Source organism: Leuresthes tenuis, unplaced genomic scaffold (genome assembly GCF_036924035.1).
Source record: "Leuresthes tenuis unplaced genomic scaffold, fLeuTen1.0.hap1 SCAF_24, whole genome shotgun sequence".
Classification (NCBI taxonomy): Eukaryota; Metazoa; Chordata; class Actinopteri; order Atheriniformes; family Atherinopsidae; genus Leuresthes; species Leuresthes tenuis.
The window spans coordinates 12,151,019-12,168,855 of NW_027325378.1; the positions used below are offsets into that span (position 1 = coordinate 12,151,019).

At 42.8% G+C, this 17,837-nt stretch overlaps 1 protein-coding gene across 3 annotated transcripts; it reads right to left on the bottom strand.

Annotated features, from left to right (window-relative positions):
* Positions 1-130: 130 nt before the first annotated feature.
* Positions 131-15,948, bottom strand: spata13 (spermatogenesis associated 13). Of its 3 annotated transcripts, XM_072378017.1 has the most exons (13): positions 15,482-15,948; positions 8,297-9,862; positions 6,097-6,525; positions 5,017-5,161; positions 4,722-4,855; positions 4,289-4,468; positions 3,557-3,736; positions 3,091-3,270; positions 2,722-2,954; positions 1,650-1,779; positions 1,161-1,536; positions 950-1,024; positions 131-832 (listed from the first exon to the last, which is right to left on the bottom strand). In XM_072378017.1, the coding sequence occupies exons 1-13, from the start codon at positions 15,488-15,490 to the stop codon at positions 651-653; spliced, it is 3,819 nt and encodes a 1,272-aa protein (XP_072234118.1). In that variant the 5' UTR covers positions 15,491-15,948; the 3' UTR covers positions 131-650. The 3 variants fall into 3 exon arrangements, with proteins under 3 accessions (XP_072234118.1, XP_072234119.1, XP_072234120.1); XM_072378018.1 differs by lacking the exons at positions 8,297-9,862; positions 15,482-15,948 and adding an exon at positions 6,940-7,304; XM_072378019.1 differs by lacking the exons at positions 4,289-4,468; positions 4,722-4,855; positions 5,017-5,161; ... (1 more) ...; positions 8,297-9,862; positions 15,482-15,948 and adding an exon at positions 4,135-4,273.
* Positions 15,949-17,837: the final 1,889 nt, after the last annotated feature.

Here is a 17,837-nt window from a genome sequence, read left to right on the forward strand (position 1 = left end):
TCGCTACCTTCGATCAAATTCCCGCAAACTATATTTGCTGGGAACAGTATCTTTGTGGCTGGTATGAGAGAGAGAGACAAAAACAAGCTGGCAAACAAAATCATTTCAAACTGATAACATCCCCATTAGATGTGTTTGTACAAGAGTTTTATTTACAGTGTTAAACAGGTAATGTGAATGTGTAATTTAACCTCTGGCCATTTTGTGCTCAGAGCTGACAGACTCGCAGCAAAAAAACAGGGCCCAGCCTTCATGAAAAACTAAAACCACGTTTCAGTGTAAAAATCAGGATCGAAATCGTTGTCATAATTAAAATAATACTAATAAAAAACAAACAAAAAAACCCCAAAAAACTGTCAGCTGGAATTAATACAACAAAAGGGCGGATGTCATTTGGGTAAGCAGCATCTTTAACAAACCAATAAAACGGACAGAGTATGTATTTTAACACTTTCGTGCCCCTTCCATCATGTAGGCACAGAGTTCGAACATGCAACAGAAACAAAGACATGATGAAAAACACAAGAACAAAACTTAACAGTGCTTTCACAGACAGGAAAAAATAAAGTGTTCTTCAGGATGGTTCGGATAGGCTCTGAACGTGCAGAAAGAGAAAAAATAAAATAAAAAAAGGCTGAGGAGGCAGAGCCTTATTTCCTGAAAAAGGCGTTGCGGGTGATGCTGTACAACAGATGGTAAGGCTTTCGTTTTGGGGGCTCGGCCAGTGAAAAGACCTGCTGCTGAGGCACGCTGGTTGGAATGGTTACGTGTCGCTGTTGAAGCGGTGGGAGGTTTTGGTGGATTGGCGGGACAGAACCAGTGTAACCAAAGGCTAAAAAGGTGACAAGCAAAACAAAACAAAAAAACAATCAAAATTTGCAAATGAGGAGTAAAGCCGAAATGAGCGGAAGAGCAATTTAACAAGAAAAAACATCTATATTTTCCTTACCTTTGACCTTCCCATGTTTGGGTCTTCTAGCATTAACAATGGCCTGTTTTCTTTGCTCTTCACTGATATCTATTCCTGCAAAGACAACAGAGAATACACCTTCAGATGAAAATATTTACTTCCGCCTACTTTACGGCAACAATCTTTCTGACCTCTTCACCTTTTATTTGACATCTATTCACAGTAGCTGTTTGTACTCTGAGTGACTCACCCATCTCTTGATCTTCCTTGACTCTTTGTCTCTCCTTGGCGAAGGCTTGTATCCACCTCTGCTTGTCCTGGGCCTTCCTACAGCACAGAACACACACAAACTCCAGTGTGGAGGCATTACGGAGGCGCAGAGCGTTCCTCAGGGTCAGGCCCAGGTCTAGGTCCCGCCCATCAGGCACATCCACCACCTCGGTTTGATCCATATCTAGCCGTCCGCGGTAGTGGAGCAGGTCTCTGCGCAGGACGTCTTTTTTGCAGTACACCAGCTGGTGGTCGAACAGGAAGAAGCTGCGCTGCTGCATTTTACCCTGCCGGACACCTCGAGTCAGCTCACCGGAGTGGATCAGCTCCGAGCTGCGCTCTAGAACATCCGGCCCCTTCATTGTGTTCACAAAGAGTCAAAACATTTACACAACAGACACATTCTTTACAAAAGGTTGGCAAAATATATCCGAATTCACAATCAAAACTACTAACAATCCATCCTCACCTCCCAGTGCAAAATGGCGACCTGCCAGTGAGCGATGGTGTCGATACTCTCCAACCGCCTCTTCCTCTCATTTATTAAGCTGGCCACATTCTTCATAGCCTCATAAGCTTTACTGACACCAGCGTGGTCACTGAAATAAAACAGCAAGGCAACATTCATTTCAATCCAGACTAAGCAGAATATTCCTAAAAGACAAAGAAAAAAAAGAAACAATCATCAGTAAGTCATGCTTCTCATTTCTTGTGACCCACTTAAAGTGTGTGGTGGTGGATTTCCCTGCAGAGTCCTGCATACACTGGTTAGTCAATGATAGCACATGGATGTGAGGACTACAAAAACTCAGTGATCAACTTAAACGACCATCTCACTCCTCTTCGCTGTTCTCAGTGTAAATGTGCCATTTCACTTCAAATCGTATGATGCATCATCTCCCTGCTGGGCTGTGTGCAGAGGTGTGGACGTACTCATTTGAGCTTTAGAATGAAAATTAGTGACCTGTGTTTTATTTAAAAGAATAAACTACTTTGCTGTGGGGTTGACTGGTGACACTCTTGCATTCAGTAAAGGGATCCAGAGTTGAATACTGCATTTACAAACACTAACAGCTTACTATAGCTTCATTTCCTTTAACTTCATGAGTGAAAGGATTTGACTATTTATAGCTACAGAAGGGATTCATAGCAGCTGGGTTTACACACAATTATTGTGCAGCTAATGAACGGTAAAGCAACAGAGCTGCATCGCTCAAGCAACCTTAGCATAAAAGGTAGCTAAAGATGTAGCCGTCAAGCTTAAACGTTTTCCTAATAATTGTTGCTGAGTCACGACTCAATCAACCAATCAGCCATAACATTAAAACCAACTAAGATTATCTGAGAATTGTTTGGGATGTAACTGAGCGTGCATTATGTCTGCAAACAGGATGTAAGACGCAGGTTGCCAGAATAATATCGACATTAATGCCGGAACTCCAAATTTGTTTTTATTGTTCACATTTCAAAATGTGAAATGAATACTATTCGATGCATGTGGGAAGGTTGGCATTTGGTGTAAATACTGATAGGGATGCTACCTGTGGTCTTTGGGTGTGTACTTAAGCAGCTCCCCCAGCTGCAAGGGGTATTTACAGATCTTCTGGACAGGTGTGAGTAAGAAACCAGCGATAGAAATGTCGATCATCTGTTGGAGGAGGCGGCAAGCTTCGAAAAAATGTTTATATTTCCCCAACTTCATGAGGCGCTGCAGTTCGGCACAGGCGGCAGGATGAGTGTTACAGTACTCTGAGTAGATTGAGAAGCCCTCTCCCTTCAGAGAAAAAAAAAAAAAGAGAAACATCACATAGTCAATAAAAGCTATTCAGTAAATGACACTGAATCTGATGAAAACACCAGATACACAGTGATTAAGTGTAAAGGTGGAGGATTTTATGCATGGCCACAACCTGCAGGAGAAAGCAGGAGCCTATTTCACTGAGATGTGGCTGTTCTTTGTTGTACTTCTTCTCCAGTTCTCGGAGGAACTGCCTCTGAAATTTGTAGATGTCTTCTATGTTGCTGAAGATGGTCTTCAGTTGAAGCTCAGTAAACATGTCGGGGTGTTTGCGGCACTGACGGATGTAACCCTGCAGCGTGCACCAAAACAGACCGTTTACACTGACCGAAGGCATGAAAACAGTTTCAATAGCAACCAACCGGTGTCGCTATGCAGCCGTGTTACACAACTGTTTGAGCGTGACTTTTTAAATGTAATTTCTGGAAAACAGGGCTATTAGAAACAGTTGACATTTACTGGGATGTAAGGCCTGCAAAAGACAGGTCAGTCACCGCTAAATATAAACAAACAAAAAAATATGACAAAAGAAGCAGCAGCCCTGTACTATTATGGTTCATTCAGACTGAAACAAATACCTCACAGATGTCTTTTAGGTGTTTGATGTAGATTCGTTCGGTATTCATGATTTCCTGAACTACATTGGTTCTCATTTGCTCTCTGTGCTGAGTGCTGTGCATGTCCCTGGGAGAAGGATCTTCCTGGTCTGCTACACTTTCCACACTGTCAGTGCTCGAGTCCTCCTGGTTGACACGCACCTGAAACACATCCAACACAAATAAAACAGCAATCCTGAGTATATTCAGTCATTAAATCTGTTTAGGACTAATTCTAGACTTCTAAAACAAGTTAAAGGTATTTTTTTCCCTATTAAAAAGGTTCTTCACACATTTTCTTTGTTTAATGAAACCAAATAAAAATCCACAGCTCATATGCAAACTAACTTAATTACTTCAGGAAGAACAATAGCTACTTAAAAACAAAAGACTACTTCATATCACTATGGAAACAACATGTGCAAGCCTAACCAGGCCCTGTTCATAAACACTGATTCAGCAACAAGCACTTACACAGCAGACGCCCATCTTGCAATCAAACAAGCTCACTATGGTAACCACAGCCTGCCTAATAAAAAAAAAACCTAACTGTCAATCACCTCTAATCACCACAGAAACCAGCTGGACCTCTGAGGATTGAGTCTTTCCACACACTATTCAGAGTGCTGCAGAGGTTTGTTTGGAGCTAAGCTGGTTTGCCGGTCCTTTCTGTGCTGCTGGTGAGCAAACACACAGGTCAGAATGTCCACTTACCCTCACAAAGCTGGAGGGGAACCAGGCTTCCCTGTCAGGCCCTCTGCCCCACCACCAGTCGTCATGGGAGGCATCCAAAACACGGATAACATCTCCTGCCTTGAAGGCCAGCTGATGCTCCTCCATGGTCACATGGTCCCAGAGCGCCTCGGCATACACCGTGTGGCCAGAGCTTATCCACTGAGTAGCACACACGCAGATTAGATAAATATACAATTACACGGAGGCTAAGACATGTCTAACATGAAAGATGATGTCTAGACAAGTGGACAGTGCAGGGATTTTTCTGGACAAACACATTGGAAACATACGCAAAAACATTTTCAAATTGCTTCTCACCGGGAAGATAAATCTTTAATCGCAAATTTGATCCATATTTTTGGACTAGATGTTTTTGCGTGCTTCAACATGGCAAAGTTTTCCCCAGCCTCACCTCGTTGAGCACTGAGAGCTCCACCCCTGGCTGGAGGTAGGGTGTGACATCAGGGAGTTCATCAAAGCTGCTGCCCTCCTCCTCCTCCTCACTCACGCTGTCATCAAGCGTGGCCGAGCACTCAGTAATGCCATCTGCAACACGTGTATTACGAAACTATATGATGCTGGCGCAGAAACACCCACACCTGGCTTATATCAACGTTATCCTGCAATGTACTTGTTGACATTCCAACACCCCAGTTTTCCCAACAGAATGAAATCTGTAAAGTGTAGTAAACGAGCCCAGCTCTCACCGCTGAGCACTCTGTGGAGTCTGCGCCGCCCCACGCGGTCCAGTCCGATGGGGGTGCTCTGGGATAGAACAGACGGACGAAACCTGGCAGACACTCCTCTGTAGGGGGGCACCTGATGGGATGGGATTGGTGGTCGGGACAAAGGCTGAAGGGATGACAAGAGAAAACATCCAGGGATTTAGGAAGAGCTCACTTTCTCTGGCTTTCACTGCAAGCCTGATGAATAAGCGTTCCACAAAAATAGCAGATTCAGCCTCCGGGCAATTTACATTCATATCCATGACTGGGACCAGTGAATTTGGGATTCTTATTCCTATTCTCTAAAATATTTTTGGGTGCATGTTAAATCTTTTCGACAGACAGAGAGATCACAGAAAATTATGAATGAGGGACAGTAATAGTTCCATTAGAATTAAACCTGAGATGTTTCATTCAATGCAGAAACCACCAAGTTCTTGTCTTTTCATACAAGCAAAAGTAATAATCTATTTTCAAATGAAAAACCTTGTTTTAAAATGCAGTTAAAAAGCATTTCCTGAGAAATTCTACACGCAGTGCAAGTATGCTTTTTTTCATAGTATTAATATACTCTTTTCGTGAGATTTATTTTTGCATTCAAATACATCTTTTTCTAGCAGCAGAAGTCACTATATACCAAAGAGAGTCTGAATTTTATCTGGAGGATTTAGTGACATCCAGCAGCTTAAATACAGATCAGAATGAAAAGGAGACTGTCCGCCTCAGCCTTCACTCTCAAGCATGCCAGGGCAACTACAATGGTTGCTAAAAATGCAAAGAAAACAAAAGGCCATCGTTAGAGCCAGTGCTTTGTTTGCCTGCTTTGGACTATTGTAAAAACATGATGACATTACATGAGAGACTCTGTGGACCTGCCCTGTCTGAAGATATCAAAGTGCTTGATCTCAGATAACAAAAGTAAAACGATTCCCTTGTGATTCTAGACCAAAGAAAGTGTTTATGCATTGCAGTTCTGTTCCTATATCCTCCTATATTTGCCATTGATTGGCACTCAAGGCTTTGAAATAATGCAAGCAGTGGGTAAAAACACTGAAAGCTTACAGAGGGAAGGCGGTCCTTAAGCTCTGCATCTGCAGGGAACATATCCACAGCTCCGATCACTGAGATGCGACGCTGCCTCTGAACATCTCTGTTCATGCCACACTTCTCATTGTCTCCATTCTTGTTACCGATGCAGCCTCTATGCTGCAGTGTATCTGCTGTCCTTTCCTCATTATGCAGCTCTGCCACTTCCTCGGGGATGCAATGCTTCCTAGAAACAAGCTGTGCATAGTCAGAGATGGGCCGAGGTTTCTGGCGCCCACTTCTTCGTCGGGGCCTGACGGACGGCGTTTCTGCGGAGGCTGCATCTGTGGGAGATGAGGGTGACTCCGAGAGGCACGATGGGCTGATGGGGGGGGTGCTGCTGTTTGCCGGCGAGGCTTCTTCTGCCAGGAGAAGTGCTTCTTGTTCCTTTAGATGTGTCGTCACCTGGAGATCAGAGGAAAATGTTCCACACTGAAAAAGGGCAATGACATTCACTTTCCCTGTTCAACCACCTTTAAGAGTGCACAGACGTGGAGCAAACATGGGACTTATAAGTCGGAAAAGTTAAATGTAGAAACAACCACTTTAGTTTACCAGAAGAACAAACAGGAACCGGCTAAAAGCTTTCAATTGATTGCATCAGATGAGAAACGTCATTCTTGCTCACACGGTGACTAACATGTGAAGCACAATAGACCAGCATGCTTAACAAGTTCAAACAAGAACTGCACCACCAGCTGCAGAAATATGCCAAAATTAAATATCATCATTTGGGATGTATATCAAGAAGTATCCTATACCGAACAGTAAAATGCTGGCAAACAGTTACTCTCATGGACATTGCAGACCAAACCTCACCTCTTGCTTTTCTTGATCTGGGTCCTGGCCTCGGCATATACACATGAAGGGAACACAGTGTACTAATACCATCATGGAACACGCACAAACAAACACCGACTGGCCTGTGATCCGCAAGGCCAGGTCCCCTAAATTTTTTTAAGGCCGGTAAAAGCCCCTTGATTTCTTAAGTAAACAAATCTGGTTTTCCGATTCATAATTCAAGAGAAAATCAAAGTCTTAAACCGAAACGTATTTACTCTAGTCCTGTCTACTTGGTGGTGCTGTCAGCTGTCCCAGGCCTGGAGTTCATGGTGCTGGACTTTGATCTATGGAGCTACAGCAAGAGAGCAAGAGGGAAAGGAGAGAAGCGAGGGCTGTGCTCAGCCATAGCCTCCAGCCCTCCCACAGGAACAGGACTATGGAGCTGTTTTGCGCAAGGGCCACTAATCATAAACAAAGCCTAATCATTAACTCTCCCTGCTCCTTCGGAGTGCCTGGCAGCACGGCATGTGACACAGACACAACTGACAGGAACAGGAGGGCCAATCGATGCTATGCCTGTAACTTTATTTATCTGTCACACAAGTGGACTTTGGACTTCTTACGGCTCAGTTTTTAAGCATACGTGCCGTACCATACCGACAGGTATCTCAGTATCATGAGAACATATCTCAATAAATGAGAATCATGCTGGATTCAAAGATCACTTCAATCTGAAAGGAACAATGTTACAAATCCTAAGACAAAGGTCAAGGCCAGTAAAGCCAAGGAACCCATTAATCCTCACACTGTTCTATTTGATAAGAGATTTGATCTTTTAAAAATTAACAACTTTTTTAAGCCAACGTTGATTTGCACCTACAAAGACTACCACTGTGGCAGCATTTAACTCATTCAGACCTTATTCAACATCTGCATTGTTTTATTTTTCAACCCTGAGAATTGCATCATCAGTTTCAATCTTTTTTCTTTTTGTAAATACTGATGAAAATGAGGCAAAAGCCAATCATTTACAAAATAAAAACCTGAAGCTTTTACCTCTCAAAGGATTTTATTTCACGACTATAGTTAGACATTTTTTTAATGGACAGTTAAGCTTTCAAGCAAACCCCTTGGGTTTTTAAAAGCTTTTCATAGGAAGCCTTGGCTCGTAACGGCTTAAACAATCTGTAAGGAGTGTAAAGCTCAGTCCTTAAGCAGGCCATCGGCATAAAGATGACATCTGAGCACGATGTCATCATTTTCTAGTGGAGCATCAGTTTAACTCTTGTGTAAATAAGCAAGAAGAAGAAAAAAAATGCAGATAGAAAGAGACTGATATGAAACCAAGAAAGTTTAACTATTTCCCATCAGACTTGTCAGTTTGCTGGCTCACCTCATTTGGTAGCGAGTCGCCCTCGGCCTGTTCTAGGTGTTGTGGAGGCTCTCTTTGGTGGAGTGGGGGTCCAACCATCTGTTTAAAACCATTTGTCATGGCAACAGCCAGTAGCTCATACTGAGCAGAGTTACCAGGTGAATTCTGCTGTGCTGTCTCTGGAGGCTCCGGGGAAAGGGGGTTGACATTAACCTGGTGTGGATGTGGGTTTGTGTTCTTTTCAGGCTGCTGATGAACCAGTGGAGTGTGTTCAAAAAGATTTAACTGGACAGTGTGGGCTGAGGGTCGGCGCTGTCGCTCGTTGGTTTGTAGGCAAGGCACACGGCGGGAATAGTCATCGTGGAGACGGCTCAAGGGTGACAAGGGAGATGAAGAGGTGGGGCTCGGGGAGGGACTTCGCCTGCGTCGGACAGTTAGGTCAGTCATGCTGCCAACTAGTTTTAGCATAGGTACCTTAGTCCTTAAAGGGCTTTGCCTGCTGCTACCAGAGCGTCCACGGAAATCCATTGAAGACACACTGGAAGTCCTTTCGATGTTGGACGTCCCTTGTGATATACTCTGGGAGTCTTCCTGTGGGGAAGGGGGAGCTGGAAATGGGGTTTTGCGTTTAAAAGGTGCCTTAAATATCTGAAGGTTTTCTGCGCTTTTGCTCCGTCTGCTAAGAACCGCCACACTTGGTGATCCCTTCACGTTCTCTGTTCGGACGCCGATCTCAGAAGTGTGACTTGGTTTTGGTGTGGTAACCGCAGTGTTATTTGTGTTCCTTCCGGCTTGCCTCCCATTCACACCGTCAAGTAAAGATATGCGTCCTGCTCCATAAGCTCTCCTGATACTTCTGGAGAATCGTGAGTTGCGCGTCAGACCATCTCCATCACTTTCCTCCTCATCGTAGTCCTCAATATCTGAACTACACTGGCTGATCGCAGCAAACATTTGACCTGTGAAATTTCCTGACACATTATATCCTTCTGCAGCCTTTAAATGATTTTCTGCCACAGCTCCACCGCGGTCAGAACTGATCTCGGCTGAGCCGTTAGCCATTTCCTGGTGAGGTGAAGGAACATGGTCTCCTTCAATGGTTGCTGCCTCTTTACTCTGAATACCCTGTAGCACAGCTGATCGTAGCTTTTTGAAGGAGTCCACAACACCAAACCCAGAAAGTCCTATAAAAGGCTGGGGGCTATTGTTGCCATCACTGTGGGTGGAGGTTGGGCTGTCTGAGGTGGAACTGTGAGGAGAGCCAGTGCTCTTCCTTGAGTTAGAAAACAGCCTCATGATTCTTGAAGAGTAAGGCTTTCCTTCAGCTTGACCTATAACAGGGTTGGACCAGGCTGACGAGTTGATGCCATTTAATTTGCTCTCGTCAGAGTGAGGAGTGAGACTAATCGGCTGTACCTGGGCACCACATCCAGGCAGCAGGTACGGGACTGAACTTCTCTCGGCGTGGCTCTGAAATGGATAAATATCACTGCGGGGTCTGCTCTGGGTGACGGGTTCAGCTTTTGCGCTGTGGACGTACAGGAGAGAGTCTTCGCTTGTGGACAAGACCCTGTCTTTTTGTTCTGCCTGCAAAACAAACGGAGCTCAATTTAATGACCATCACATGTTGCATTACACAATAATAGAAAGTCTTATTCAAAAGGCCTAAATGTTAAAATTGCATTTGCTGATCGAATAAATGCAGATCAGGTGATTTGAAGTGAGCGCGTTTTTTGTCACAGCACCACTTCTGAAAGAAAGCAGTGAAAAATACTATTTTAAGAACATTTGATGCAACGAAAACAACTTCAAATATAGTTAACTGGATGACAGCATAAAAATCTACTGCTGTGCATTCGCAGCACAGAATGCTTTGTGTTTGCAAGTAAAAAAAAAAAAAACGTGTAAGGGAGGGATGACACGGAGAGACGCAGGCAAACAGAAAGATGAGTCTCCCTCAGTGTGCACAAGGTCCAGAGGAAAAGGACATTTTACTGAGAACACTACATGTATTTGTCCTTGGTGCTGTATTTCAACATCCAAGGAGAGCTGAGGCCCAAGCTGTGGGGGGGGTGTGGGTGCTCACGGCAGCTTGATGCGTGTGTGTGATTCCAGGCAGTGGCTAATGCTGCTGAGGCTTTGAAGTGCAGCTTTGTGAGCGTGACTAAGCAATGAAACTTGCTAATCCATTGTGATTAATGCAATAAATTGCCCGCTTTTCTCCAGATTACATAGAAGTTGAAGTGACGGCAACAGGGAGGGTTGTGTGGTCCTCAAATCCCCGACCCTCTTCAACTCACTGCGGATCACCATCTCTCAGTAGCTGGCAACTCACTTACAAACCAAAGATCGATTACGTTTATCCATTTAAAAAAAAATTATGCTATCTATCAATGCTTTTCAGACTTATAAAGAAATTAAGTGTCTAAAGCAGCATCTTTTATATTAACAGGCAGGGTTTCATTAACTACAACTACTTTAGCGTCTCCAAGTCTGTCATAAGGAACAACAAATTGTTTAAAAACAATACCTCAGAGATGGCATTGAAGATTTAATGGAATAAATTCAAGAGTTATCACATTCAGTTACATTTTAACATCTTCCACCCCCCATTTACAAGAATTTATTCAAGGATTTATAAAACCTAAATTTGCTACGTCATCAATTAGGCCTAACGCTTCAAAAAGGCCCACTTGAGTTCCCCCTTGAGTGTTAGAAACTATGCAGTGGGCCGATTCCTCCTCGTTTGCAGGGAAACTGCAAAAGAGTTATTTTAAAAGTCACCTGAAAGCACTTTTAAACAATGCAAAAATAAGAGCGTTGTTTTTCCACGCACAAAAATTAAACGGCTCCAGGATTACGTGTGAAGCTTGTTTTGAGGGACTGTGCAAGACTGTCCACACATGAATAATTTATAATCCCGATTCAGCCTATGACCTGATCTTCTTCTGCCACAGGAGCAGTCCTCCTGTTGCCATCGTGAAGTGACAGTTTTTCCAAACAACTGTGGCATGAGCGGATCTACATGCACGTCTGAAAGTTCCCCATCGGGTTGCAGGTGGTAATCATGAATTGGTCCTTGGGAGGAAACAATGGAGAACATGTCCGAGTCTCAGTCTGAGCCAAACTAAGAAGAGGAGTCTGATGTGTTTAAAAATCACACACATGGGTTGCACCTTATTTCTGTTTACCCTTTCACTGTCCTTCCTCCTCTCAGTTTATAAGCAAGTCACAAAGTATATTTGGGACTGTAGTGGTTTGCTTTAAGGATGTTCACATTGCTAATGTACACCTTTACTCTCTATGCTGAGGTATATGCCAGAGGTTTCTTTTGCCTGCATTTGAAAACTTATTTTGACATTTGAATCTCATATTTCAAGGAAATGCACGGAAATCTCCTCCTTTCAGTCACAGACTGTACAAATGCAACTCCCGTGACATTCACCTAAGAAAGTCTATTTCTAGTTTTAAAAAAAGCAAGGTTTGAAGAGAGCCATGCCTCAAAATCTTTTCAAAATCTCTCAGGGTCTCTGGGACATTTCCATACCTCACCGTGCATGTTTAGCAGCAGATGATCTTTCTCAATCAAGCTCTCTGTGGAATTTGCTGTCACTTCAGCTGGCTTGCTCCTTCCCACTGAACACTTATGTAAACACAGAGCCACCGCTGCCAAGCACCGATGCTGACAGACACTAAACACCCCTCGGGAACAATGTGCAGCTTTCAAAACTATGCTGAATTGTCTTCTTGTGCTTTCTCCTCCCCAGCAGCAGAGCAATCACATTGTGTAGCAACTGGAAAAACAGACAAGATCAATAATTCCATCTGCCTTCCAAGCAGAAAGACAGGGAAAGATAGGGAAGGAATGCCCCCAGATTGGGTAGCTTGTTTTTGTTTTGAATGCTCATGATGTCAGCCGTTCTACCAACTGTTCCATCCTTCACTGCCTTTATCTTTTCACCTTGCAGCAGGCGCCAACCCTCACAGGCCAGTTGGCATCCACTAATTCTTGGCAACGTTGTTAGCAAGATCCAAGCCAGCACAGGCGGTCACCTTTCACAAAATTATGCTTTTAAAGTCAAGCAACTCCACTGTATGTGTTTTTGTGACATTCATCTATAGCCTTGAATATTGAAGATGGCTTCATTATACTTGTGCAGACTGTCTTAATGGTAGCTTTTATGTGGAAGGTAAACATACTTAGACTAGACTGCTAGTTCTCAGCTATTATGGGTTAGGGTTAGGGATTCTACATTCCAAATGTAGAATGCAGAAATTGTACAGAGAAAAATAATCTTAAAAGTCTCTTTTTGGCATTGTTGTAGTTTGAAATTGTGAGAATGTTCTGCTTTTCTTCAGTCAAGTGAGACTGTGCAGTAAATATTTTCACATTTTCGAGTTTGGACAAGTGATGGTCAAATTAGGCTGAACAAGAACTACCACTGATACAGGCTGAATGATTTATCAGTTCATTCAGAAAAATCAGTGAATGATCAAACTTATTACTGCAGGCATGATAACCAGCTGCTTTTTACTTAAGGTAAACCATTTTTCTACCTTTACAATCCATCCACAATACAGGAATATATATCTTTTTAATTGTGAAAGGTGTGAATAATTTATTTTTGTCTATCTCTGAAGTCTTGAACTTGAACCGTTTTCTTTCTTGAATTTGAAGGTAGATTTTAAGGTAGAACTGAAACTAACTTGCTAGTTACTAAGTCCACGTCTCCAGTCATGCACACTGTGACATCCACACAAGCATTACTTACGTACGCGTTAATGTCGCTTCCCACAGTCTGTTCATGCACATCGCTTTTACAACGGTTAACTTTCCTATGTTTCCCGCATTCCAGGATTGCTGCTTCCCGCCAGCTTCATTTGGCTAATCTGTCAAAAGCAGCTGCATACTGGGGGCCATGGTCCTGAGTTAATTAAGAGATCAGGGAGGAGTCAACCCATCGCCACCCCACACCCCCACCACAGTCAGCCTCAGATTAGACTCCCAGAGACAGGGAGGAACATGCATCACCATACATAAACATGCACACAACAGTCAAAAGTGCATTCCAAAAACATGTATGCAATTAGTCAGAGCATCCTTTCACACAGTGCACGGCATGGCCTGCGTGCATGTTTGCACAGAGCAGGGAGGAAAGTATTTAAATGACAGCCTCCCTTCCTGTTTGGCCAGAGAACCCAAGCAGACGGTTATGTAAGAAATCATAAACACATAGTGTGAAGTGATTCTCTACAAACCAGGTTCACCTCTGCAGAGGTACACCCTGCTTGAGGCAAGGATAAAACTCATTAACAAAAATGAAGCGACCACTAAACTGAAAAACCACCATGCAGAGGGCATCAAGAGAAAAAGAGACTTTTCATTTTGATTCTCAGGCACAACTCAGAGGCAGACACAACCGCCCTGGAGCGCCACCATTCCACTGTAAGCCGTCTCCTTACCAGTCTCGGTTAATTATTTTCTTGATGAGTAAAAGCTGCGAGGAAGGCAGTGAGTCCTATCTGGGATGTCCAAAAAAACACCACCACACAGTGTTTTACAGAGCAGATTGGCAGATTATCTAAATCAGCATGCAACTTAAGCTGCACATACGGTTTGGTGAGTACAACAGAAAGTTCACTGTGGTTTGTCTTTCGAGTGCATGAGTTCCCATTTGCGGTTGCATAAACATCTTGTCAGATTAGGCAACACTTGACATTAGTGAGTGCTGATATGACTCCATATTCTTTCTTTTTTTAATGTTCATGCTTGTCAGCCAACTTTAAAGCCTGTCTCCACTTGAAGATGAAAAGTGTCAGCAAGTTGACTCTGAAGGAAATCTGCTATGTGAGGGAGCAGTGTGAGCGAGTGGGAGTGTGTACAGCCTATTCGACCTCCATTCCAGTAATAATCTGATTAGCAGAGCTTTAACGGTCTGCATTCAGGCCTGGTTTCATCTTCGAATGATAGCCTAATCAGGAGGATCACTTTGCTATTCACCACTGATTGAATGACACCCAAAGCTCGTAAGGGGGATACCAGGACTTGACTGTAGGGGGTAACTTGGCTTGTGTGCCCTCTACGGGGGTCAAGGAAGATAAGCGAGAGATAAAGACTTACATTTATCCAAGCTACTTCTTTTGGCCAAATTATCAGCAATCCAGTGATCTGTGCTATTGTTTTAATACCATTTCAAAGAATCTGACAATAGGTAGGTTTCCTCGTTTAAGTCTCACATCTTATCGTGACCTAGTTCCTCATATTTGATCGGGCAAAGAGAAGGAGCATGGGAGACACCACACCTCTTTTCTATAGAGCGTGGGAAGTACAGGTAGAGGGCCGAACCTGGGAGTGCCTCCACTCTCGCAGTGGAAGCCACATTTTCACCTGATCTGTGAAGGACTGTCATAGAGACAGTCAACCAGAAATCTAATACCACACAAAGTACCTGGCTTTGTGAGGACAAAACAGCACTGGGCCTCGTTGTCATCAGCCAAAAGTGTAACCTGACAGCAGAGCCACAACAACTGAAAGGATGCTCCTTCAACATTCAAAGAGCACCCAACAGGAAGTTTCTCACAAGAGGGCTTCCACTTGAAACTATAAAAAGATCTAGGGATTGTATTTAGTGTCACCTGATACCAAATTACTATTGCACCCTAGTGCACGATTATATTGTAGTTGTTCAGTCCTGTAGTATAAATCACGGTATTGAGTCAATATAAAAAGAGAGTACTCTGACCTGCGGGAGTGTTTAACACTCAGTGACCCAGTTTACTATGAAACAATTCATAAGAAGTCAACTTTTAAAGGAAGTGTAGCTACGTTGGTACATGGTTAAGTAGAGTTTGACAGTAAGAAACTAGAGAGCGGGTTTCATTGAATAGATTTCCAGACTCCTGAAGAACTCAGTGGTTATTTATTTCTGCATTAATTACTTTCTTGTTCCGTTGAGCTCTTTGTAGTTGCTCCCCTCCTTCACTACCTCCCTGCACAGCCTGGCATCTCCCACATCACTATAACAACCACCGCTGTAATGCCCCACAACACCCCCCTCCCAGGACCCATATCAACCAGGGACTGGAGAGGACAAATCACTACAACTGTATGGCTAACCACCACTGAAGTAAACACTTTAACTGAACGAGTTTTAAATCACGTATATAAGCCGTCCCGGTGAGAGGTAAGGACACAAGAAAACTCACCCTGCTCATAGTCGCCGTTGTTCTCCTCCTGACCTTTCTTCTCACACCAACAGAGCAGCTGTTTAGTTATTTATCCATAGTGAAGCAGTCGGTCTTCCAGCGACTTGCTGCTTCTTTCTCGTCCTCCCGCAAAAGCATGTCAGACACACAAAACAAAAAAGCCCGACAAGTGCGCAGTCTCTACTCACAAGTTACCCCGCAACATACTGAGACAAATGGCTGGCTGACTTCTTGAGCTAGCGACTTGAGCTAGCTCACGAGCTGACTGATAAACTTCTTCCGAATTGCGTAAGCTGTGCGGTTTCTAATTTCACTTTCGCGAACCGGCAAAACTCGTTGGTAGGCAAGTAGATGCAAGAAAACAGTGTATCATACGAAATATTCCAACATTTGTCAAGAGCTGTTCATTATTTCGCTCGTGAATCCAGTTATAAGAGGTCTTTCTTGGAGGACTGAGCTGGCGAGCATCACTAATACACTTGTTGCAGTATTTGCAGGGGGCGGGGCATGGAGAGGTTACGGTTGAGGTTACTGGTTGACCGCTGCGTGACCATTCGGCTAGCAGCCAATCGCAATTCAGCAAATGAGGACTATAATTACAAGCCACGCCCACGTGCAAGACACACCGATTTGAGGAAAAAATAGTAACAACACAATGCTGCACCTTGCTTCTTACAAGGGGTGAGGGACAGAAAAAGACTGGACCTTCCAGTTGGTGTTGCACTATCTTCCGCATGTCATGTCACTGAACCACGCCAAGAGTTCATACCAAGAATATTTCTGTGCCCATCCCGAATACTACTGGAGGAAGCAGAACGATTTTGTGAGAGCTCTTTATTGTAATACAGCAAACAGACAAGAATAAAACACAATGCAGGCTTAACCTTTACACTTTACATTCTACATTTGACAGAAACATGCTCACATTCACAGAGTTAAATGTTTAAGCTTCTACAAGATGATAAACGTGCTCAAAATGATGTGGCAAAATGTTGAATACAATTGAAAATAAAAGTAAATAAACCAATTCTGTAAAATTTGAATATTTTACAAAACAAAAACAATAACAAATAGCTTCTATAGTATGACATAAGAAATGCAAACACTTTAAAGTCTCTTTAAATGGCCTTTTTTCAAAGACTCGTCTCAGCTCTCTCCAGACACTTTCAATGAGATTTGGGTCACTCTAAAACAGCATGTATTTTCCTTTTCAACCACAGTTTTGTGTGTTCTTCCGACTGTCACCTCAAAGACCTTCACCTCAAACTCTTTTTAGTGGCACTGGGTAACAAATTTAGCCCAAAAATGCCTCTGTAATCTTCCGATTTCCCTATTCCTTTGATAATAAGTTAAGAACATGGCAGCAAACATCTCTGTTGCTTGATATAACCTTTATAAAGTTTCACTGCAGATGGGTGTTCTTTTTCTGAAGGGTTTAACTTCATATTTAGAAAAAAAAAACAGGTACAATGCATTCCCAAAGAGCTCCATGTTGATTTTTCCTGTCCGTGGAACATTATACCAAAGGACTGTGACTTATCTCTCTTGAGTTTTTGCAAACATTAGTCTTGCCTTTTGGACCTTTTTTTAAATAGAGGAGCACTTCTTGGTTAACATACAACACAGGCTGAAACCACTATTCCAGGTTGCTCCAGGTCAGCTGGAAGCTCTTTAAATGTCTTGTGATGAGCACAGTGACTTCTTTCTTTATTTTCATGTTCTGGCAGAAAATGTAATGACGTCCATGACCCTTGAGAACATTCAAAATCACTGAAACACGTATTTCAACATCTTTGGTAATTGTGTTTAGGTGATGCTGCTCTAAGGCAGTTTTTTTATGCAGTAAAACCTTATAAAGGTTAAAAAATGGTCATGTGACCACTGAAGTTCAAGACTTTGTTTGAGTAAATAATTCAGATTAAAAAAAATATGGTGTACAAATATCTGATGTGTGAATACTTTATGTCACCATTAGAAAAGGTTTTCTTTGCTGCAGCTTAACAACTTTGGAGATTTTATCAAATTATTCTGATCATACAGAATTGGTTTATATGAATAAAGTCCCCAGCAAAAAAAATCCAAATTCTGTTCTTGAAGTTTTCAGGTACTGGTGATTAATTCTGGCCAGAACTGGATAGTTCTTGTTTAAGAGGTATTTCTCTCAACACTCCTGGGTAGTTCATTCTTAAGCGCTGTGTTTTATAAGTGTGTCATTTGGTGGATGCGCAGGTTTAATCAGTGGTGTAACTAAAATGTTAAAAAGGCGAGATTGTTTCCGTTTGAGAGAATAGGGATTAAGAAGAATGTATTGATACAATTACTTGAAATACAGTTGATTAGAAATTGTCCTGTCTGA

What these genes read in the sequence shown, in the direction of transcription:
- spata13 (XM_072378017.1), bottom strand. An exon ending in GCGACTCGCTACCAAATGAG is followed by an intron (nt 6,526 to 8,296) that starts GTGAGCCAGCAA and finishes TCTGATCTCCAG; the next exon opens with GTGACGACACATCTAAAGGA. An exon ending in ACTCCACAGAGTGCTCAGCG is followed by an intron (nt 4,856 to 5,016) that starts GTGAGAGCTGGG and finishes CACGTGTTGCAG; the next exon opens with ATGGCATTACTGAGTGCTCG.